Source organism: Labrus bergylta, chromosome 11, assembly GCF_963930695.1.
Source record: "Labrus bergylta chromosome 11, fLabBer1.1, whole genome shotgun sequence".
Lineage (NCBI taxonomy): Eukaryota > Metazoa > Chordata > Actinopteri > Labriformes > Labridae > Labrus > Labrus bergylta.
The window spans coordinates 24,381,655-24,405,088 of NC_089205.1; the positions used below are offsets into that span (position 1 = coordinate 24,381,655).

The 23,434-nt window shown below is 39.2% G+C and overlaps 2 protein-coding genes across 4 annotated transcripts; both read left to right on the forward strand.

The window, feature by feature from the left end:
- The first annotated feature begins 1,756 nt into the window (after positions 1–1,756).
- Positions 1,757–4,965, forward strand: LOC109984779 (post-GPI attachment to proteins factor 2). 2 transcript variants are annotated; one of them, XM_020634905.3, is made up of 6 exons: positions 1,757–1,860; positions 2,706–2,887; positions 3,282–3,540; positions 3,781–3,887; positions 3,998–4,106; positions 4,232–4,965. In XM_020634905.3, exons 2-6 carry the CDS (start codon positions 2,720–2,722, stop codon positions 4,360–4,362), a joined length of 774 nt encoding a protein of 257 aa, XP_020490561.2. In that variant the 5' UTR covers positions 1,757–1,860; positions 2,706–2,719; the 3' UTR covers positions 4,363–4,965. The 2 variants fall into 2 exon arrangements, with proteins under 2 accessions (XP_020490561.2, XP_020490560.2); XM_020634904.3 differs by lacking the exon at positions 1,757–1,860 and adding an exon at positions 1,947–2,504.
- A 2,567-nt stretch (positions 4,966–7,532) lies between these two features.
- zgc:153184 (capZ-interacting protein) lies at positions 7,533–22,041 on the forward strand. 2 transcript variants are annotated; one of them, XM_020634902.3, is made up of 6 exons: positions 7,533–7,879; positions 17,945–18,028; positions 18,144–18,209; positions 18,644–18,712; positions 19,747–19,950; positions 20,543–22,041. In XM_020634902.3, the coding sequence occupies exons 1-6, from the start codon at positions 7,874–7,876 to the stop codon at positions 20,981–20,983; spliced, it is 870 nt and encodes a 289-aa protein (XP_020490558.1). In that variant the 5' UTR covers positions 7,533–7,873; the 3' UTR covers positions 20,984–22,041. The 2 variants fall into 2 exon arrangements, with proteins under 2 accessions (XP_020490558.1, XP_020490557.1); XM_020634901.3 differs by having other exon boundaries at positions 7,534–7,879; positions 17,942–18,028.
- Positions 22,042–23,434: the final 1,393 nt, after the last annotated feature.

The window sequence follows — 23,434 nt, forward strand, 5'->3', positions numbered from 1 at the left end:
CAGCAGATAAGAGGGGAGGGGCAACAGTCACGTTATCCACGTAGATCTAGCACCACGGACAGCTCCTTGCATCACTCAACAGAACTAAACAGAAGTCCAATCAACTTTATTTGCGCCTCTTTTTCTTCTTTTTTTATACTGTGTGGCTATAATTTCGTTAGACTTACATTTTTGCCTCATTGAGCGTGCTGTCTGTGATGTGTGCAAAGCCTATCTTAGGTAGGCCTACTATGAATATGTACGACGGAGGATTAGGGCCATGATAAACTTTTATTTATTTTTTTTTAATTTCGAGATGAAACTCGTAAATTTACGAGATTAAAGTCAAATTCGAGACCAGCCTGCGCGAAAATAAAAGTAGAACTCTTAAAGTCCTTTCCTCTGCAGACACAACTTCCTCCAAGTCAGTGAGGTTCTTTCCTCATGAAAGAATGAGGAAATGAAACGGCGTTTCTGGCTCTGAAAGAAGGCAGCGACGGGGAGACACCCAGGGTTCACTGAAGATAACTTGCTCCCCACCAGGTTCACAGATTTAGTTACCATAGTAACTGACTAAAACCCAGAGTTTCCCTTATTTCAGGGTTAACTGACTCAGTTTGCACAACACAGTTTACAGTTGTTAACTGAACTATTCAAACTGCACACTATACACAGACAGCACCATTGTAGCAGTTAACCAAACACAAGATTGTGCACTTTTTTTGCATTAAAGTTAATTCATTTTCAGACTCAACATTTTGTTTTTGAACACACAGCACATTGTTGTTTATGTATGTTTACCTGTTCTCCAGTGTTGCTGCTATTTCTTAATAAAATAATCTTCACAATCTTTTGGATCCCTTGTGACAGGGTTCATGTTGAAAAGAATACATGGCTTAATAAATAAATAAATAAATAAATAATATGCTGGTGATGAAAGTGAAAGTACTGTAAAAAATCATTGATAATTATCAAGAAGAACACACTCACAGAAATGAGTTCATGTATAGGCTACTTTATTATATAGCAAGTTAAAAGAGCAAATGTTTGGTGTTGTGAGTTCCTTCCTGAGTGTTTTCCTTGCCACGTTCTCCATGGTCGCCCTCTTTGGTGCCTACTTTCCAAGCCAAGTTCTCAGTCTGTTTGTCCCTGTCTTCCAGCTTCATGTGCTTCCTCCTCATTGTGAGGCTGATCGTTTCCTCCTTTGCTGCTGGAGGTTACCCTGAAAGCATGCAATGTTTGTCTGCGTAATGTGTGTGAGGCCCAGATGTAGAGATGGTGCCCAGTCTGGATCAGTCTCCATCATTATTTCTTAACCAGGTTGGCCTGTAATGACATGTAGTTTTTTAAAAATGCTGCAAATGAATATTCCCTGTCATGTTAAGATCTTAATTAGACCGTTTCTGAAATCTTCTGTCTACTATAGTTTCCTAAACAAGGCATGACAATTTTTAGGACAATAGATAACTAATCAAGCAACATTATAAACACATCAAATACGTCATTAACTTACCCTTATGAATGTGTCGAGATCAAACAGATCAGCCCCTTTTCCAGGTGGGAAACTTAAAAACCGTGCCTGCTTGTCAAGTGTTTTACCTTTCATTATATTTAGAACTGCAACTTCTCAAACAACATGAGCCATGAACCATTCACACACACAAAAAAGGGAAGCAAAGCAAAATATGTGTGCAGATGGTGCAGACCGGTGCAGACGTGCGACTCCGTCTATAAACAATCAGCTGTTACCATGGCTACCCTACCTAAATGGCGCATATAACCACAATGCATTGGGGTCAGCGTAAGCAATACGTCACCTGACAAGCAGGCGTCATGGATCAGAATATCTACCTATGACATCTACAGAACAAAGACTGATAAGTAAGTGCGAATAATTTTCTTTTTTTTTTCCATTACCATGCCTGAGTTTGATCAAAAGAAACTGCAATCCGACTGAATGCAAAATTATTATAAACTTGGCATGCTGTTGAATAAGTATATTTGCTTATAATATAAATTAAATAAATTGTCAATGATTGAGAATCATAGAGTGCTTGCATTTGCAAATTGGTGAGAGTTGGGCTGTCGGGCATCCTGCGGGGGTGTTTCGGAGGTCTGATCAAGCTTTTGAGCTGTGACTCGACACAGATCAGATTAAACTGTGAACCTTTATCCTAGGGGAGACGTCCCGGGGTGGATTATTATAAGAATTCGCTGCACCGCCTTTAAACGTAGCAACCATCACTCCCCCTGGTCCGCTCGTTTTCTCTTCCGGGTGCTGATGATTTCTCTTGCAGTCGCAGAAGGAGGCTGCTTCATTCTCGAGCGCATTGTTATTTTTAAAGGGGTATTAAAATGAAAATATCACAGGAATTTAGGCCGGGCTCATTGATCTGCCTCCCTGTTATTAAACAGTGCACCGTTTTTTTCTTTGCCTGGAAAATTCCCTGCAGCCTGGTATAATGACTGTTGTTATGATAGCTAGATTGCCACGCCTTGTATAGCCTACTGTAAACCTGCTAAAGGTAGGTTAAATTCATCTTTCAGCCTTCTTATGCTGTGAATGCATGAATACAAAAATATCCCCCAATAATGAAATAGTGTAGATGGCATTCTTATTTTTGTCTCTATACGTTGACTATAAGAGATGTTATTTTCTTGCAGCAGGTAGGTTATTACTTCTCCATGTGTGTCATTTATATTGTTAAAATCTTTTTTTTTCTTAGTGATTTAGACCAAGATGCTACAAGGCTCATCTGTCTTTGGGTATGAGAGGCCCCTTCTCATCAGGGTGTCATTCAGCACCTGTGTCCTGGCTACTGTATGTCTGCCATTGCTGGGACTGATAACTTGTGTCCTCATATCCTCCACCTTTCACTTCGAGGACTCTACTGGTACACATTGCCAGGTAATGTCTGCATTTTGTCAGACTGAACCATCACTGTTTCATCTTTGATGCTGTTATAATATGACTATGTGCATATAATCAAGTATGACTCTTAAGTAAATTTTAAAATACTTCGATCCAAATGCTTTCGCTCCTCTACATTTGACTTTTCAAATAAAATAATGTTCCTTCCTTTCCTCTCCTATAATCCCAAGATTTGGACATTTAAATCTCAATTATTATTATTATTTTTCCGATAAATTGAATCTATGTGTCTTTGTGAGTCTATTTCTAGGGCTTTAACAATCCATAAGATTAGGTGGAACATTGTCCGCAGATGGCTTGGTGTTTTTCTACCACTGGATGCCCCATGCACTTGTCAAATTATACTTAATCTTCGCTGTGTTTGTTTCAGGTTCCAAATTACCTGCCATCTATCAGTGCCTCGATAAGCCTGAGTCCTGAGTGCCACATATGGCGGTTCTGCATCGGACTGCACTCAGCACCGAGGTTCCTTTTGGCTTTTACATACTTCAAATTTTACAGGACACGTTTTGCCTCAAAGTTTCCTGAGAGCTCACTCTGTTCACTCACATGCCTGAACCTGACCTTTTCTATTTTGGAGAACCTCAGCCTCCTGCTGCTCACATATGTATCATCCAGCGAAACTTTCTGTGAGTAATGCTTTCTTTTAATTGAAGAGGTTTTTTCAAACTTTTATTTTACTTTGCACAAGCACGATGTGGAGCTGCCTAACTAACTGAGATTTTAATTAAATGTGTTAAAGCTTTGAAATGTTTGAGCATATTGATTTGCATATCCATAGTTTAACTTTAATTTGGTGATAAATTATTGTCATTACTGTCCATTATTAACCATATTTCCTCCTCTCTTTGAACATTTTTCCTTTGTAGTTGTACATAAAGAAGGTTTTCTCCTCTTCATTGTCAGCTCTATTATCCACATGATGATAACCTGCCGTTTATGGAAAGCTATTAAGAAGTATTCATTAAATCCTGAGGTAAGAAACAGTATAAAATACGACAGAGGGCACTAAAAACTCCTAATGGTGTTTGCAATATGTAACTTTACATCTGTCCGTTCAGTACATTTTCTCTTCCTCCCTTATAGGATGCCAAGTCTCACCACTGGAAAGTGCGCTTCTTATTTTTCAATGTATCTTGCTGCGCTTTTGCTGGATTCTTTTATTGGAAACATAACATGTACTGTGAATCAGGGAGTAAGTATCTGTGCGATAAGTTTGAGAAAAAAGATTTAAGTCATATCAACTATTGTGTAAAATAAAAGCTACAGCATGCTGGCTAAACCATGCCTATAACACGCTCCTGATTCATCTTTCAACAGGTTATACGTTTTTCGCTCTGTTTGAGTATCTGGTTGTCTTCTCCAACATGGCCTTCCATCTCACAGCAGTGTGGGACTTTAAGACTCGGGAGGTGATGGTCATTTCATCCTCTGAAGATAAAGACTTCTGACTAGAAACGTCGGGACTAGGTGCTAAAAGCACAACCACTGAACCCACTGATGATAACAGCCTTGACTCTGCGCAGGAGGAAGATTGGGACGGCCTTTTCCATATATTTTCATGAAGACTCTCTTACAGGGTGTAGACGTCAGACTAGTTAAATGCACATGTGCTACTGTGAGGTCTATTCAGTAACTGTTGGTGCACTTATTGCCTTAGTGTAGTGATACTCAACCCGAGGCTCTCGAGCCACATGTGGCTCATTTGGGACGAGTTGTGGCTCTTTTAGGTCCTACTTGGACAAAAAAAATCCAAAGTAGTCATTTAAAAAAGGGAAACATTGTCAGCAGAAATCATTATTTGCAAGTCATGTCACTGTGTTTCCCCACACGTATTTTAGGACAGAAAGAGGTTTTTTGATTGTGGCTCTTGCAGAAATATTTTTTAGTCAATGTCAATTTTAAGTCTAACAAGGCTGAGTACCACTGCCTTAGTGTGTCATTCATGGATGCCTTTGCTATGTTATGTGCAATTTTAACTTTTGTACAGTACACAGTAAATGTGTGGTAATATTGTATGTGTGCCAAAGTAAAGTAAATGTATTTGAAGTATACTTGGTTTACTTTATGTTTTCAAATGTGAATTGTTTGCACAACATGTGTCGAGAAAAGTGGGACCATACATCCCGGGCCTCGCTGGGAGGAGGGGCCCTGGGTAGTTTGGTTTAATGACATACTTGTAAATACAATGTTTTTAATGAGAGATGAGATTACACACTATCATTTTCAGTTGTAAAAGTAGAAAAGTAAACTAAAACCTGAGAGGAGTTATTCCAATTTTGAATAAACACATTGGACCTCTGCAGACTTCACATATTTCACAAGCATGTCCATGGCCAATGCACAGGTGAACCGAGCTTGAGCAGCCGGTAATGATGTCCTTCTTCAGCCAATGCCATGCTGATGTCAGTGATCCTGAGGACACATTCAGGCTAATGTTGTTGTGATAGTTGAAGCTTTGGATCTTCTCTGGGATATGGTAACTGGACAGAGCTCACCCCACCAGCTTGTGTTGGACTGAGCCCTAGGTGTTAGCAAGGTCCAGCCTAACCACCATGCCACTGGGATGCCTTGCAGTGTTTGCCTGTTTAGGTTTATTTAGTTGCAGTTACATTATAGTTTTATAGTTCAAAAGCTTGGTCCACACTCCAGTGGGAGGAAGTCTATTTAAAATCTATTTATCAATGTATCTGCAACAATTTATCATAGTAGTGTACAGAAGTCAGGGACCTGAAAAGATTTGCTTTAACAAAAATCCAGGTCTCTGGTCCTCTTTCTTGAAGAGGATTAAATTCCATCACCCAATCAGAAGCCAGTTAAGACCCTGGCAAGATCTTCATTAAAGGACACAGGCCTAGGAATCCTGCCTCCTCCTCTGGTCATCATTTTACAAGCAAAAAAAAACAAGCTGCAGCTTCCCTTCCGACATCTGGTTGAGGAGTTCAAGGTCAACCAAGACACTGCTGACTTGAAGGTCTCCTCAGCAGGTTGAGGTCAGAACAGGAAGGAAGTGGAGAGAGAAATCGTGTTGGGCATGGTGGTGATGGGTCGGGCCGCTCTTGGAAGCAGTCTAACACCCCACTTCAGTAGAGTTTGTGAGAAGAGAGTCAAAAGCTCATACAGCAAGAAGTTTGTATCAATTCAAATTCAAACATTAATTATCTGTTAGGAACTACAGTAAAAACCTTCAGTGTGCACATAGCTAAAAACAAACCACACATATATCACATATCAACATCCAAAGTGCAATCAAATAGTCCTGAGTGAAGCCGGAACAAATATGGCATGACAGATTAGCAATAAGATTCTAGTGTTAAAAATGAATAAACACTCAATTTAAGGAGGAAGAAGCTTGCTACTGCAGTATTGTGGGCAAGCAAGGTTCCTGGAACAACGGGAACTTGCTGACCACAAGATCTCCTCCACAGTGCTCTGAAGGGAAAATATTTCCACTTCCAAGTTCTTGGTCATGTCTGTGAATGACGTCCCCGAGCATCCTGGACACAAGCCAGAGCCTCATTTTTTTAAAGAACTTCTTAAAATTCACTTCATGTATACATAGTTGCTGCCATGTTTGTTTGTTTGTTTGTTTGTTTGGTGGGAAACCGCCTAGTCTGGCAACCCTGCAGACCAAAGCAATGGTTTGTGACTCGATCAGCGTTAATCCCGCCCACTGAGTTTGATGGGAGAGGATGACAGATAAAATTATTTCATGATGCACTGCTGGAGCAGGAAACATGAAATAATTAAATAAATAGTGGAATAAATAGATGTGTTTTAGATAGAATGAATGAACATTTTAAATAATTAATGACACATTAAAATAATTATTTAATCATTTAATAACACATGCATTTAATGAATTAAATAATTATATATTTATTTATATATTTGTTGATTTATTTCCAATATTAAATAATTGATGACACACTTAATGTTTTAATTAATTCTATATTTATATATTTCATTTTGGCACTTTTAGTCCTCCATAGTCCCCTTACAACATGCCTGCTGTCTGTCAAAGATGACATTTTAAAGACTGCCTACAGGAAGTGGGAGCTACCATCAGTGGTGATGAAAGAAGGGGAGTCTTGGACTCATGCTCTCTTTTTGTTTACTTTGGTGCCGTATCCTACATTGTCTTCCTGCAATAGGAAGGAGACATCTGATTGGCTACAGAAATTTCCCTGCTGAAAAAAATGCATTTGTGACTCTAACCACGGCAGAGGAGTCTCAAAAGTCCCACACACAAATGCAGTGAGGTTCACAAATGACAAACAGTTTGTAACTGCAGACTGAACAGTTTGTATATAAATGTAACAAGATACAAGATGTGTTTTTAAATATACATTATATATTTGTGAATTTCTATTACATATATACAAAACTACAAATATTTGTGTGTGAATCAGAAATACGTTTGTGAATCTTGTTTTTTATTTGTGGATTTGTTTTACATTTATATAGAATTAAATATATTTGTGTGTGCATTGAAATACATTTGTGAATACTGAGACTGATCTAACTCCATAGGTTTAATGGTCAACTTTGTTTCCCCCATGAGTTTATGTTGGACTTGTCCATTGAATATATATAACCTCACTTCTTTCAATTGATGGTGGGTCTGTTTAGTTATGTTTTTGGTTTATGTCGGTTTACCTTTTTTTTTAATTTGTTTTCTCTAAAGGCTCCTTCAGACGGTGGACTTTATTTTGAAAGACTTGGCAGAAGTAGTATTTTTTATTTTTTTTTACTTACATACTTGACAGCGCTTTGGGAGCGCGTAAAAGTTTCTCACTCCTCCCTCTCGTCCATGAGGCTGACTTGGCTCCAGATATAAACACAGTGCTCCTCTCAGTGCCCGCTGCGATACTCAGTCTACTCCAAACCAGCAGGCAGTCTGCTCCAAGAGGCCGTTAGAGAAAAAAGCACGAGGGGACGATCTCTGGCACATTCCCCAGGATGGAGGTAAAAGATATGTGACTCTGAGCGTGGGTTTCTGTCGGAGCCTGTACTTTTAGTCTGCTTTAGCAGATGTTTTGAAAATGAAATGCGGTTGTCTGTAGTCATGTGTGGTTGAAATTGCAACATTACATCATAGAAACTCATTAAATGACTATTAAAGTAGGCTTATTGACGTCTTAGTCCTTACTCTTATGTTTGTGGAAGGGGTTATGGCTTGACTGCGCAACAAAATTCACATTAAGTATTGCATTTATATCACTGCAAATACTTAAATGCATTTGAAGTTGTTTGCTACTCATCACAATACAAATTCCTAAGTTATTTAAACTATTTACCAATTAACTTTTAAACCTTACAAAATATATTAATAATTGTGACCAATTATGGTATTTGACAAGTTTTACGTGAACTATAGTAGACTAGATGCTTTTGATATTCTTATCGTGTAACTTTTTAACTTTATGACAGGATGAATAGTCTTTCCCGAGGTGTTGATATTTTATTAACTTGCATATGCGCACACCCAAAATAACAACATAAATACTCTAAAAGCAAAAGGGATCAGTATTTGGCTCAGTATTTGTGAGCTTCAGCCAGGCTGTTTTATGTTACAGTAGATTTGATGGAAGGACTTCATAATAAGTAACCACAGTGTAATAGAGGAAGGAAACAGGGCTGACGAACAGCTGTCACACAAATGTGTTTGATAAATGCATGGGGTATGCTACTACTTCTTTCTCTCTTCACTATATATTTTGTTTTAAATCAGATTTTTTAAACTAGCAACATGCCAGCCAACGTGATCTCAGAGGAAGAGCCGTGGTTTCTCTTCTCAAAGACCAAACTGTCCTTAACTCACTTGCTCTGAAGCTTAAAATAAAAAATGCACTTCTCAACGATATATGTGGCCTTTCTAAGTCCTTTCACACATGTTTTTTTTAGCAGGTTTGTGGTCTCCTCCCTGCAAAACAAGCTGTTCCCTCAGACTTCTAACATCAGTTTAAAGGATTTCATGTCATGTGGGGAATAGGAAGAGAAACGCCCATTTGTTTCCCCACAGCACGTCAGGGACAGCATTAGGTAGCCACTGAGCTTCTCTCCCATATATAAACCACTGAACTTAAGGACTCCTGTTGCACTTTCATCACAGGATTTTCCAATTTTAAACCTGAAGTGAAAACCTGTGGACTTCCGACTGAGTCCACTCCAGTTCATGTGTTTGATGTGTCAGGCCTTTCAGACCTTTCCGGCTGTCATATGACAGAAGTTTCCTTCAAAGTAACATTGATGACCCCCAAGAAATGAGTACTGCTACATCTGTAAGAGACGATATGTCAGCTGCTTTTTGAAGGGTCTGTTCCTGCTGCTGATGGTAAACTTTTGAGTTTTGTTTTCAAAGGTTGATATAGTATCATCCCAGATGTCAGCTGTGAAAATGGGAAACTTTCATCAGATGAGATTGAGTTAGAAAGAAGATTTTTTTTGCCTAAAGTTCCAGTGAACCATGTGCTATTATGGATAGCGGACAACCTTAGAAAAAGCCTCTTGAGCCTATTGAATAACAAGCCAAAATGCCCGTCTCTGCCACAGGCACTTTAATTTTAAAATGCTGCTTGAGCTAAAGTACCAATGAAGGAACGTAACCTACCTTCATAGGTACTAGGAGGTGATACATAAATACAGTGGTGGTGATATATCAAAACAGTTATTATGGATCTTCAAGTCTTCATGGCCTCTTAAGAACGGATCTATTGACATTACAAGTTGTTGATTTTTTTTATTTTTATACATAATATAAATTAAGGTTTACGTCAACTATTAACAAGACTGATTAATTTCTATCGAAGTTACATCTTTGTTGACAGATTGATGGTGAAGAAGGTTACATTTTGGATTAACTGTGCTCACATTTAAATTGCTTTAGTTTGGTACTTCAGGCTGTTTGTGTGTTTCCAGCTTTAGAAAAAAAGCGTATTATGTGTTTAAACATTGACTTACATCAGCAGCCTCAAGCAAGCCTTGAGAGCATATTAGCACATGGAAACACATCTTGAATGTTGTGTTTCCTTGTTGGAAACAGCTCGCTAATGTAGAAACAAACTGGAAATGTTGTGCACTTGAGTGTTTTATGTGTGTTTGTGTGCATAAACCTTAGGGCTTTTAATGTGTGTGTATTTGTGTGTGCGTGTGTGTGTGCAGGGTTGTGGGGTTTTGGGGCGGGGGTGGGCTTTCCTTTGATGGAAAAACAACACCACAGCTAGAGGAGTGAGTATTTGGGATTGCCTTGCCAACCATATGGTGCGCACATTTATTATGTAATCATTGTAAAGTTAAGAGACCAATAACACAAGAACTCAGTCTGAACCAGCCAGACGTTTGCCAAGGAGTAAGTGTTTTTCCACTTTTGCTTTACCACATTATGTCATTTAAATAGTGTCACAATGTTATTAGAATGATCCAATACTTACACTCCACTTCTTGTACTACAACTTATACTTGCACTACAATCCCAACCACATGAACCACTATCTAGTTCAGTGGTAAGGCAAAAAAATGCAGAGTGCATTGGCAAGGATCCATTGACACCTGATGATGATGAAGAGTCAAGGTATCCACTGGCTTTATGCTCAGAGCTAGACATTAACAGTGACAGATGCAGACGGAGGTGTTTTCTGAGGCTGAATGAGAGTTACTGCACAGCCCGGGATGAATGTTTCACACTATCCCGAACATAAAACAGACACCAAAGTGACCATGAAGCTCAGCGGAATGTAAAACCTCAGCATCAAGGAAAGCCTCGGAAACTTTAGCCCTCTAAAGTCACCGTGTTGTTATGGTTGGATCCATGTTCAGATCACACTGCAAGGTGTGTGAGCTGATTTTACAGTTTCCGAACTTCTCCTGTAAGTCATATGACTCTGAGTCACAATAAGATGAGCTGCAGGATAAAGACCACAGTTATGATTTAAAACCACAAGCATCTCGTTTGACTTTAAAAACTCAGATTTCACTGATAGTTATTGTTGTGTTTACAAAAACAGACATCTGGTGATCTTAACATGCTTTTACTGATATAGTTTTCAGCATGTTGTCTACCTACATAGATCCACAAATGTTCATTCTACAATCTTTGAAAGCACAATTATACTATGACAAACAGGTAATGGCAAAATAAGCTGGAAAACTTCTGCAAATGTGTAGACATTTTCATACTCTTCATATTTTGTTGTTATTTCTGTTTATCTCCATTGTTTCAGATTTCAGATGCAGACTTTGAAAGAGTGAGGCAGTAGTAATCTCTGCATTCAGACAATTAATGTGTATTGACAGAAAGTGTTGGAAATGTGTTTGAAAAGTGCACTGCACCAATAAAAGATGAGTAGAAAAAGAGACCTGCAGTCCACTTAAACCAGTTTCAAGACTTTCAAAGAATTTGCAAATGTTTGAGTAAACAAAAGATGTATTTGTTTTTTCATGAGGACGCAATGTGTTTTAAGTTAACAATCAGTGTAACCTGCGGCCAGCAAGTTCAAAATAGGAACTTAAATGCGGTTTACATAGCAGTGTACCCTGAAGGGGTTGACAAGTAGAAACGGCTCTGACAGAATCTGACATAATATTAGCTTGCTGTCTTCAGTGTGTGCAGACTTTCTGACTGAAACATTTTCAAAGTTTGCGATGGATGTAGATTCCTTTTGCATCATTTCGAAAATCATAAAGGTTGGTTGTTTATATGAGAAGGCTTTAATCTATTGCCTGTCTTTGCATTCTGAGTTCTCTTTGTTCTCTTCTTTTTGGGAGATATTTGCACCTCTATGACCAATCAACTGGTTCATCAAACTTCACAATCACTTTATTGCTTTAGTTGTTTTATTTTGTAGCTGCAGAGGCGTCATTGTTTTTTCTTCAACATTATTTTTTTCCTCTTGTGAGTTCCTATCAGGGGTTAGGTTTTTACAGGACCCGCCCCTTTCAGTCAAAAGCAGCGCATGGCGCAGAGAGATAGCTGGGGGTGGGGACCACAGAGAAGATAGTGAGAAGGACACTGTGATCTGAAAAAGAAAAAAATGACTTTGACTTCAAAGGAAGTTGCATCATTAATGAATTCATGTAGACTGGGTGAATTTCAGCTTTCCGACTGCACTACCTGTGCTCCAGTTTATTTATTCCAGACTAGTTTTTGAGATTTAAGACCAAAATTGTCATGACAGTACTAACTTCATGCAATACTAGTTGTTGATGGCTGGGTTTATAGATAAAGACAGAGAGAGAGAGAGAGAGAGAGAGAGAGAGATTGTAAAAAGACTGAAATATGAGATCATCATGGTTTAGAAACTTTCTTCCAAACCTCCCTCCAGCATTGTTAACCCACACTGCCTGCACCCCCTTAACCCCCTCTCTCAAGTTGGCATACAGCCATGCTCTTTAACTTCCTTTTTTGGCAGAAAGGAGTGCAAACAAAATAAGTGCTCCAAGCTGCTTGTACTAGTCAAGTCTAGAATTTAAAGCAAGGCAGCTGATTTCATGATTTTTAACTTTGTGTCGTCAATGAACATTTCAGGTTCTTCATCCGTGTCTCATCATCAAAATGTGGAAAGTAGTTACCCATTTCTCTATAGAATGACCAGGTGTAGGATAGATTAAATTATTTATTTAACATGGAGTGGCTCAGTGGTAGAGTCATTAATCTCTCAACCCGAAGGTCAGCTACTGAACCCCGAACTGCTCCCGCTGCTGCGTCAGGTGTAAATGTGTATGAATGGATCAGTAAGTGGTGGATACTTTACAAAGCAGCCTCTGCCATCAGTTTGTGAATGTGGTGTGACCTGCGGTGTAAAAAGCACTTTGAGTCGAGAGACTATAAAAGCTCAAGTCCATTTACCGGTAATAATGTATTGTCTCAATGTGTACTGGGGTTCTGGATCTACACACAGTTTTAGTGGGGAATGTGCAATGCGTCACTAAATGAAGTCATCCCATGTCTATGCTGCTCAACCTCAGTGTTAACTATCTAGTCCAACGTGCAGATGGTTTTTGTCGACCAGATTGCTGGATCACAGTGGATGAGAATACCAGAACACCACGTAAAATCCCCAGCAGATGCTCGCATCAAAGCGGTCTTACTTTCCCTCAAATGTTTGGAAGAAGTGCTGTCTGCTTTGAGATGTTTACATTTTTTGATATCTTCTTTACTCACCATTCACCCTCTGTTGCTCTAGTTCATGTTGCACAACATTTAAGATCTAGCCTAAGCAGTCCAACGTGGTCATCAAATTGAAATATCTGGGTGCATTCTGTTAACATGCCTGGCCTTGTCATCTGTTCACATATCTCTATAATGGTTCCATCAAAATGTGATTTTATAGCTTGTATCTAGAGCCTCATGGGGGCTTCTGATTTGTATATCTTTCACCACATGAACAAGACACATTTCCGGCTTGTTGTAGTTCTTGGAAATGTATCTGAATGAGCAGTTTTCTGTTCTCAGGTCCCCTCCCTCCCTTCCCCCACGTTTCCCCTTTGTATTGCCTGTGTCTGCAGCACTGTGTCATTGCTGCCCTTGATGCAGGGCAGCAATGACTTCTATATGAGTGAGTCTATTTACCTCATAGCTCTGATTTAGGGCCCTTCTTGTGACATGTACACGTCACATACAAAAACACACAAACACAGTGCTAGTGAAGGCATCGGAAAAAAGTGGGATATTCAGATGAGGTTCGGTCCAAATTTACATCATATTTTCCTGGAACGACATCTAGGAATAAGGTGCCTGTCTGCTCTCGTACCATTTAACAAGAATAGGCAGAAGTGAGCATTTGCCGAGGTGGTTTTCCCGTCACAGAACATGCTGACTTAAGAAAACAAAGTCTGCGGACTTAAACTGAAACCGTTGCACTTGGCAAGATTTTTAAACACGATCTGCCTGAACAGCTGTGCTTCAGTGTATTTTATTCATCAAAGATCTCTCCTGTGAGGAGCTCACCAGTGAGAGCTTATGAAGATTGAGAGTTTAAAGCACAGCTATTCCCAGAGAGGGGTTAAAGATCCTGAACCAGACTTCATCTTCATCAGTTCTGTGGTAGATTACATGGCCTGTTTCTCCCTGACCACCACTGTTATGTCAGGCAGATATGCTGAATTTACTAAGACTGATATCATGTGCTTCTTCTCCCCTGCCTCTGGAAATAGGAACCACAGGAACATACAATAGCAGGCTTTGTGTGATCTCTTTATCTCTGTGTTCTCTCTCTACATCTGCTGGTCATACAGTAAACCTCGTGTTTCCATCCATAGCCTGGAAACTGGAAATTAAGACGCTGGTTAGGATTAACCTTTGCTCATCCATTCACAGCTTACTATAGATAAATACACTTTTCCTACAACTCTCCTTCACATTTACACCAGAAAATGCAGTCTTCTGTCGAGGTATTCCACGCATGTTGTCTTTATCTTTATTTATTTTTTTAAAAACACTGGCTCAAAACAGCTGATTACAACTGAAACTGTCATATACAGTAGAGACAGGAAGTATGTATTTCGAAGTTAAAAATGTAATTGAAATGTTAGTATTATTTTGTATTTGGTTGCAAAATTGGCAAATGGTATAAAGTACCATGTCGTGCCAGGTATTTAAAGACACGTCTAATGTAAGTAAATAATTATAGTAGTATTGTTAAAGTAGCATAGGCACGAACAAAGCACTGCTCTCTGCTACCGTTTAATTTATGATACCAGAACTGTATGAATGTCAGGGTTTACAGTTTTAATTTTCTTGTGTTGAGTGAGAGGAGGACATTGAGCAATTTTGCAAACCAAATAGTGAAAGCTGGATCACTGGAACGCAAGGTTCTTGGGGGTAATTTCCAGGATGGAGTGGTTACCCACCAACAGAGGTCCAAGAAAAACAACTTTTGCATCAGGGACAGATATGTGGGTGTTAAATTGATTTGTGCTCATTGTTTGGGAGGCTTGTCTGTGTTGTAAGATTATTAAGAGCCTCTGTGGTGCAAAATGCTGAAAAGGTTCATTTTGATTTTTAAGTAAGACGTCAAACTACACACCACACGGCTGTTATCAGCAGAATAATGCAGTTGCAGTTTTCCAAGAAAAAAGTTGAGGAATGGATTGAGGAGCATGATGAATTCAAGGTGTTGACTTGGACTCCAAATCACACAGATCTGATTCTGACCGAGCACTTGTGGGATTTGCTGGAACAACAAGTGCCCCACCTTGCAACTTAAAGGATCTACTGCTCACGTCTTGGTGCCAGATACCACAAAACACCTTCAGAGGTCTTGTGAGGTCTCTTGAGTCTTTGGCACAATGAGTCAGGCCAATATTGACTGCACAGAAGGCACATAAGACAAATAGTTTGTCAGATTGGTGTAATTTACCACACCATGTTTACCCTAAAGGGGAAAATTATTTATTTATGAAATGCATTTCTCCTATTGACTACCACTCATACTTGTAAAAAAAAAAAAACAACATCTAGAGGATCTTATTTCCAGGGAAGTCTGAGTTCAGAAATAGCTAACTTCTTTTTATAATCAACCCAGGCCTGTTTTGGGAGAAAAAAATAGTTAGTCACATGGGTAAGGCACTGCTTTAAGATGCTTTTTTTTTTTAAAATGGTTTCCTTGTTCAGACATGCTAGATTACACTGTATGTGAGATTACAGTATGTTTAAGATGTGGTCCAGTATTTCCAGGGACACTCTCTCTGAGGAGCTGAGGGGTTACAGAGCAAAGCTGTGATCCCGGCTGCTCATGCAGCTCTGGGGATTTTTCCCAGGCCTGGAGCCCCAGAAATAGAGTTTTCCCTCCTCTCTCCTGCAGTGAACCAAAGTTTCCCACTCTTCCACAGAGCGTGGGGTCCCAGCTGAGTTAACTATGCACAGAACTGATAACTGAGTGAAGGCCTTTTATGGCTCAATGAATGCCTCTCATGTTTTTTCAGTGGAACAGTAAGGGAAATCATTTGAGTTTAACTTGGAGGAAAATACATTTTTGCATTTACTTAAACAAAGAAGAACAGGCAAAACTATTAAATAAAGGTCTCTGTAGATAACCACCCTTAATATAATATATGTCATGCATGAGGAAGCTTACATTAGCTCTGTAAAGAGTTCCCATGGCAGATAAATCATAACAAATAAATCATCTATTGCCTCAAATACTTCATGAATATTGAAATCAGGGATTTGTTTGCATTGATTCTGACATTTTTTTTAATTCAACCTAAAGAAGCTCATACAACAAGATGAGGGCTCGCAGTGATAAGGTGCATGGAGTAATATTACTGAATCTGGAAGAACATTTTCTAAATGATAGTTGATGAAAGTGTTGCAAACAGATGTTTTTACTCCAACAATGCACTTTCAAACTATTGAACCACAAGCTTAAAAAAAAGTAACTCTTTGTATATTTTAGGGAATCCGGTAGACAGTCCACTTGTGTGTCGTAAAAGTATAAAGCTGGACAATAGAAAACACGAAGCCTTGACTTTGTTTTATTTTTTAACCCAAAACATCTGAGCAGCCAATAACAAGTGAACAAAGCCCCAACTTCCTTTGCCTGTGCTGTTGTGAGTTTGTGCTCAGAAGGAGGCAATTGTTATTGAAGGACAGGAAAGTGTTAAACAAATGGCCGTTACAAAATAATGGTATGGAGAGTGGGTGGTCCCTGATGATTACTATCTATCATGGATGAGAAAAGAGAACTCAGGAAAAGGGTTTGGACACAAAGCTGTGTTACTGGAGATACTGTGGGGCAAGCTGATGCTGTAATACTTTTGGGTGGAGGGAGCAAGGTGGTGAGGTCATATGAGAACAAAGGGAAAAAAGAAAATAAAGTGTGATGTGGAATGTGTATATCTGTGAAGCTTGTAGGATCCGTGTTTCCATGGGTTACAGCTCAAACAGTGCAGACAGGGAGGGGAACTGAGAGTGCACACCCAGAAAATGTGACAGAACTGGCAGCTGTGAGGAGAGGCAGGAGCTTTTTAGAGGTCATAAAAGTAGGATGGAAATTAGATTTAACATGAGAACTAGAAAGAGACGGGGAGGAGCACCACCAGCTGTGAATGTACAATGCAACACATTAGAATCTGTACACTCCTTGCACAACAAATAACTTACCCCAGTGAAAGTCCAAATTATTTGGAGTAAAATAACAAGAACCTGAAAACCGGGTAACACCAGAGTGTTGTCTTGAAGACGTTCGTTCATGCACATTCCAGCCAGCAGCCATTAGCCAACTTATCTCTTAGGCCACAGATATGTGAAGAGAGTTAATGGTCATGAAAGAGTACCGCTGAGGAGGGAAGTGTAGCAATCAGCCTGGGAATAGTGGGAGAGACTGAAAGAAGAGGGGCCAAGAAGTGATAACAGTGTGGGGCTGCAAGGACAGGTCCCTCATGTCACAGGCTGCAGCGTGATGTTAAACAGCTGTGGAGAGAGCAGGGCTCATTTCCTGTTCCACAAAACACTCAATAAGCAGAGATGAGTTCCTCCAAGGACTGCGTTGAACCGGCACACTGGTTGATTCATTTTTTATGTTGCTTGTATGTATGCTTCTTATCCTTTCCTGACGTGTTTCTTAACCCATCTGCAATTTCCTGCTGAGAAGAGGGAAGTGAAACATGTTCTTTATTGTAGAACAACTCCTTGTTAAGCTGTGAAATGCCTCCATGCACAAGCGATGCCCAATGATTACGTATTGTTATTTTAGCTGTCTTTGTTCAGCAAGTCCCCACCGAAAGTATCAATGTACAGTTTTTGTGCCTCCCATTTGACGTGAGCTGAGGCCTCAGACCTCAGGCTGTATTTTCCTTTAGTACCACTGTACATGGATTGATTGAGCAGTTTGTATGAAGGAAGTGAGAATTGCAAGGTCACACAAGGATTCCTTCAAATTAAAAGTTTATACCTGTTGGACTTCTATATTTTAAATACTGTATTAATCAGTTCAGTATGCTGTTTTCAATGTGACAAACAGCATACCACGACTGTCGTTAATTTAAAGTATTTTCCAGTTGTTTGACTGAAGGTCTCTCTTTTTCCAGAAGGATTCTCCATCCAAGCCATCTGTGGCTGAGCTGGCTGGAAGATTCAAAGGCCATATTTTACCAATGCCCACCTCAAATGATGAGGTACTTTGTCTAAGTATTATTAGTTTCCCAGAAGAACAGTACTCCACAGTCTGTGCAGACTGCGTGTGATTCCATGTTTTATTCACATTTTTTCCTCAATGTTGTTTTGTTTTAGTTTCGAAGAAGACCTCCTTGTTCCCTAAAGTTGCACAATCCAAGAGAAGACTGTGAGGAATCAGACGTAAGTGTTTTTTCTTTCTGTACTTAACCATGTGCTACATATTGATCTTGTTGGATTTCCACACGAAAGTTGGTGTACTGTAAAAAAAAAGAAAAAAAAAAGCCTTAAACTCAAACTGAGAAAAGATGTGATATTCATTCTGTTTTCCTTCCAGTGAATTAGAAAAAAAACAAGCATCACAAATATGTTTGTATGTGGCTAATACAATGAACAATGCGTAAGACATTGTTAATAAAAATGAACCCCTTATTCAACCCCTCTCAAATAGACTTTGTGATTATAAACACGCCATGCACATTTATCTCCTGGTAATGTACAATGATACTTCATTTTGTAAAGTGTCGATATAAAGCAATAGTTTTCTGTCTTTCAAAGGGGTATTGTGATAACTTTGGGAATTTTCTACTCATTAACTTTGCTCTGTTCTCTTGCAGAAAACTATTGTTACCCCAAATCCCTTTAAAATAAAGATGAAGAACTCTGCCATCATTGAGAAACTTCAGGTAAATGCACCTGCCTTATCTGAATATTTTTTGAAGGAAATGGGAAACAGGACAAATGCTAGCCCTACCACAGATAATGTAGGTTGTTGTGTACATTCAGAAGTCATCAGGAGTGTATCGTCTGACTGTGTTTAAAGCTTTACTGCCCCCTACTGTTCATGTGATACTGGTGCTTGAGCTGCTTGCATGCTGAGAGGAAGAGGCAGGCCTGGTCCTTATGCCACAATTGGCTCAGATTAATGGTCTAATAGGATCAAGGGCCACTCAGCCTCTGGTGAGTCTCTAACTCGCCACCATCGTACCTTTAGTTAGCATTTCACACGGTGGGCAGCAATGGGACAAAAGGGCTGCCGCTTCTCTCTCTTTCTCTTCTCACCTGTGCAGGTAGGGTTCTTTCCTATGAACTTCCACCAGGAGTTGAGGGACTATAATCTACTTTAATGTGCTGTAGGTATCAGACTAAATATTTTAGGTGTCTTTCATATGGAGGAAAACCAGGGCAGAGTTTTGAGGTTCCTCAAAAGTAAAAAGTCTTATTCCATCGACTCTTTCTTAAAAAAAAACAGTCAGTTCAAGTTTAAAAGAGAAGTAGAGCAGAGACCAATGTGTAGGAATAACCCCAAGCCTTGTTAAGGATGTAAAGGTTTTGTTTTGGGGAATGTGAGGACGTTCCTCTAGCAGTGTGTTTTCAAAACAGGGAGATGCAAAGTATGTTTACCTGCGCAGTGCCTATCGTGGTATTTACAGGAACACAGTTCAAACATTTACTTGGTACTTACCTTGACATAGTATGAGTTTGTAGTTTTAACATAATCTATATTTTGTTTAAAATGACTTACAAATGATTATTGTAGCATTGAAATGTTAAATCTTTCCTTCTCTGGCTATGTTTCCTAAAAAAGTCAGATATTAAACTGTGTCGTATTTTCTCTTAGTAAATGTGGGGCATTGGTTTACAGATCTTATATGAACAGAATGTCTTTAAGAGATTACAATGTCCAGGCTTCAGGATCTTCCTTCCCCCCCCCCAACAGGCAAATCTCGCTCTGTCACCCACTTCTCTGCTGCCTTCACCCAAAAGTCCTGACGTGAAGCCTCAACCTGCAACGTCGTCCCCTACCATATCCTGTTGCCCGCTGAGCCCCACCCTGAGGCCCTCACATCAGTCCAGCGAAGAGGAGGATCCTGTCGGCTTCAGCAACCCTCCTGAGGGCAACCCGCTGCCCAGCTTTAACAAGGTAAACATATGGACTCGAGAGTCTTTATGAACCATTAGACCTATTTGTCACCACATCTCCTTTGGTGTCAGCTTTCAGTTTGAAAACAATGTGCTCTATGTTTAATTATTTCAGTGTTTACTTTTATCATAGATCATTTGTGTTTTAGTACATTGCACAAACTCTGAAGCACAAAACAACAAGTATGGGCTGTCGTCACTTAAAGGGCCACCCAGTGTTTCCCACGCTATTTGTGAAGTGAGCAGTGACGTAACAGCCGGACACATGGCACTATCCTCAGTGACGCGTTTCTCAGTCGGTGTCCTGAGTCTTCTCTTTAAGCAGGCCTCAGATAAGCTGTAGCAAGATGCCCCTGTAGCGCATGGATGCTGCTGCAATAGGGATTGAAAGCGTAATCCCCTTAACCTAGTTAAGAGTCCCTAGTTAACATTTGTGCACTGCTCTCATCCATATGCTGATTAGACTAGGGCAGGTACTAGAAACCTTTTCTTGAGATGTACAGTTAGATGTTGAAAATACATTCTTTTCAAATTCTTTGTGATAAAATATCCTCAAAATGTCCTTTTGAATCTCACTCTTTGTTTCCTCACAGACTCGTGCACGACTATCATTCAAGAGACGTCCACCCACGAGGCAGCACAGGAGGTCAGCTGGAGAGGAGGCGGGAGTCCTCGGAAGTGCTCTCTCCCCATGTGAACTGAACAGCCCTAAAGAAAATGGGGAGGACCAAGACCAGGTTTTCAACAGCCAAGCAGAGGAAGACAAACACAGGCAGCCAGCCAGTCTAATAGAAGCTGAAGAAGACAGAGACTGTGAAAAAGTGGAGGAGGAGGTAGTAAAGAGTGACCCCATCGACAGTGAAGAGCTGGGGGAGGGGCACAAAACTGAACAGATCTCTGGGACTTCTGAGGAGGGAGCGCAGCCATCGGAGCCTTACACCGCCGAGCAGATAGAGGGCACTGTGATGGCAGAATTTGGCCAGGAGGAAATGGAGGAGGAACCCAAGAAGCAAGTGATGGGATGTGAGATGTGAGCCTTTATCAACAAAAGAAATACATGTAGAAAGTCATTCAGTTCGTTGACAATGATCACTCTATGAAAAATGTTATTCAGAAAACTTTTGAAAAGGTCTTGGTACTGGCTTTGTTTTAAGTTCTACTGTTGCCCTCTTTCTGCCGTCAGTGGAACAGGTCTATAAACACTGGAGGGCCACGAGAAGCAGCTGTTCTCTGCACCTGAAAATAAGCATTACAGTTCATACTGTATGGATATCTGTCAGGCTGTCTGAATGACAGCACTCCTTTTCTTGTTAAGAAAACAATTTTCTTTCTTTCTCTCTGCTGTGATTTGCAAACGTCAAAGACTTTTTGAGAGTGCACTTCCATGTCAGAAAAGTATTGTCTGACCTTACAAATTAACACGTACAAAAGAGTGTGACACCAAAGATCACGATAACTTAATGTCCACGTTTTTTTAAAATCCTTTTTTGGGTGGGGGGGGTATTTGATGACCATGTTTATGTTGTCATGTTCTACGCTGCTTGGCTTTTTTGTATACCACAAAATGTTTAAAGTATAGAGCGACTGTTTTGTGGCCAGAAAATAAACAGCCTCATTAAGACACAAGTTTACTTACTTTTTTATGTGGTTTAAATTCTGGCTGAAACATTGACATGAGTCAAAATGATAATATCAGGGAATATATTTAATCTGAAAGGCCTGTTTGATTACTGTGAGCTGTGTTTCTCTCCTAAGATAATTGTTTGCTAAGGTCAATGCTTCATGATCTACAGTCTTCAATCAATGAAGCCAAAACGGTAGGTTTTACTGTTTCTGGCTATATGCAGTAGATACCGCTGCCATCGACAGCTTCTTGAAACAGATCTGTTTTCACAGGGCCCTAGCAGTGGCCGTTTGCTATTAGATCATAACGATTATTATTCTTCATCCTTTGTCTGAATGAAGTGCATTTTTGAGTGTCCCAATGAGCTCAGAAAGGAGCACAAAACTTTCAAAAGGCACCTGAAGAGCTGAAAAATGTAGATATTATATTGTTTTTATGAATGTAAATAAAATGGTGTTGAAACCTTGATATCTGGTTGAAGTCTGTGACCGAAACGTTGAATTTCCATGTTTTACAAATAAACAAGTTGTTGACTTTACCTGCTATTAAGGTCATCAAATAAGATTAAAACTCCTCAAAGAAGCTTAAATCAAAGTCATTGCACCAACAACTGTGTAGTCAACACTTGATGATGACATAATGCATGCGTAGTGTGGTTTGTGTGTGTCCTCTTGCACCACATAGTGGAGATAACAAGTACTGTTCAACTCTTCTGTTGTGGTGTTTTATTCTATTTAACTGTGTAGTGCAAAAACTACCTCTGAGCCCAGTAAATATACACACCAATGATCATGAAAATGGAAGATCAGGATTAATGCTATACCTGCAGCTTTCAATCAAATGACCAAAAAATCAAATAAAACAAAAACCTTCTTTTTGAATTTTAACATTGGACGTTTATCTTGAATTAATAAAATATATTATAATGAATATGTCAATTTCATCTTTAAGTTTACAAGCAAGACTTACATTGACATATTCACTAAATCCTAAAGACCTAAGTGGTTTATATATTTTTTCTATAAATCGTATTAACATAGGGGATATCATACACCTCACCAGACAGTTTGAGTTGTTACATCTATATTTAAGTAGGCAAAGGTTGTTTGATGATTAACTGTGTTTGAGATAATAATTGTTTCCAAAAATATTCTAATACAAAACTACATTAATTGAAATGTGGATAGGGAAAGAGAAAAACTCCCCTTTCAAGTGAACTTCATTACCAGCTTGATAATTCCTTAATAATTTTTTCCCATGACTGCCTTTATTTCAGCAGAGATCAAATGTCAACGCCTGAAAACCCTGCGTGCATGTACAGCCTTTATAATCAGCTTTTCAAAATAAACCCAGAGGAAATTGTATTAAACATATTAAAAGATGTAAAAGGGAAACTGTCATTACTACTATGAAAAATACAATTAATATAAGAAATTAACAACAGGCCTATTTCACATGTTCTCTACAAAGGTTTTCACTTGTTGTGGCCTTTGTCGACCCCTGCTGGTAACATGTATAACTGCATTTATTACAAAAAAGCCGATTATCTTTTCCCTGAAATTGTTAATTTACACTTAAATAATAAGAATTACACTTAAGTAATTCAGAAGTCGCTATTAAAAATATGCCTATCTAGTCCACAGTTAATTTTATATATTTATTTTTAAACAAAGAGAAGTAAAAGAAGTGTGTCTCATTGTCAGAGATAAGCATCGTAAATATGCTTTCAGTAAAAATCTAACTTCGTTTTTAAAACGCTCATGTTTTATGTAATTAACAGCTATCCTATGGTAGTTTTTTAAAGCTGCATCCAATTAATGTAAAAAAAAATAAATAAAATAAAGCGTGAGTTTACAAGGCA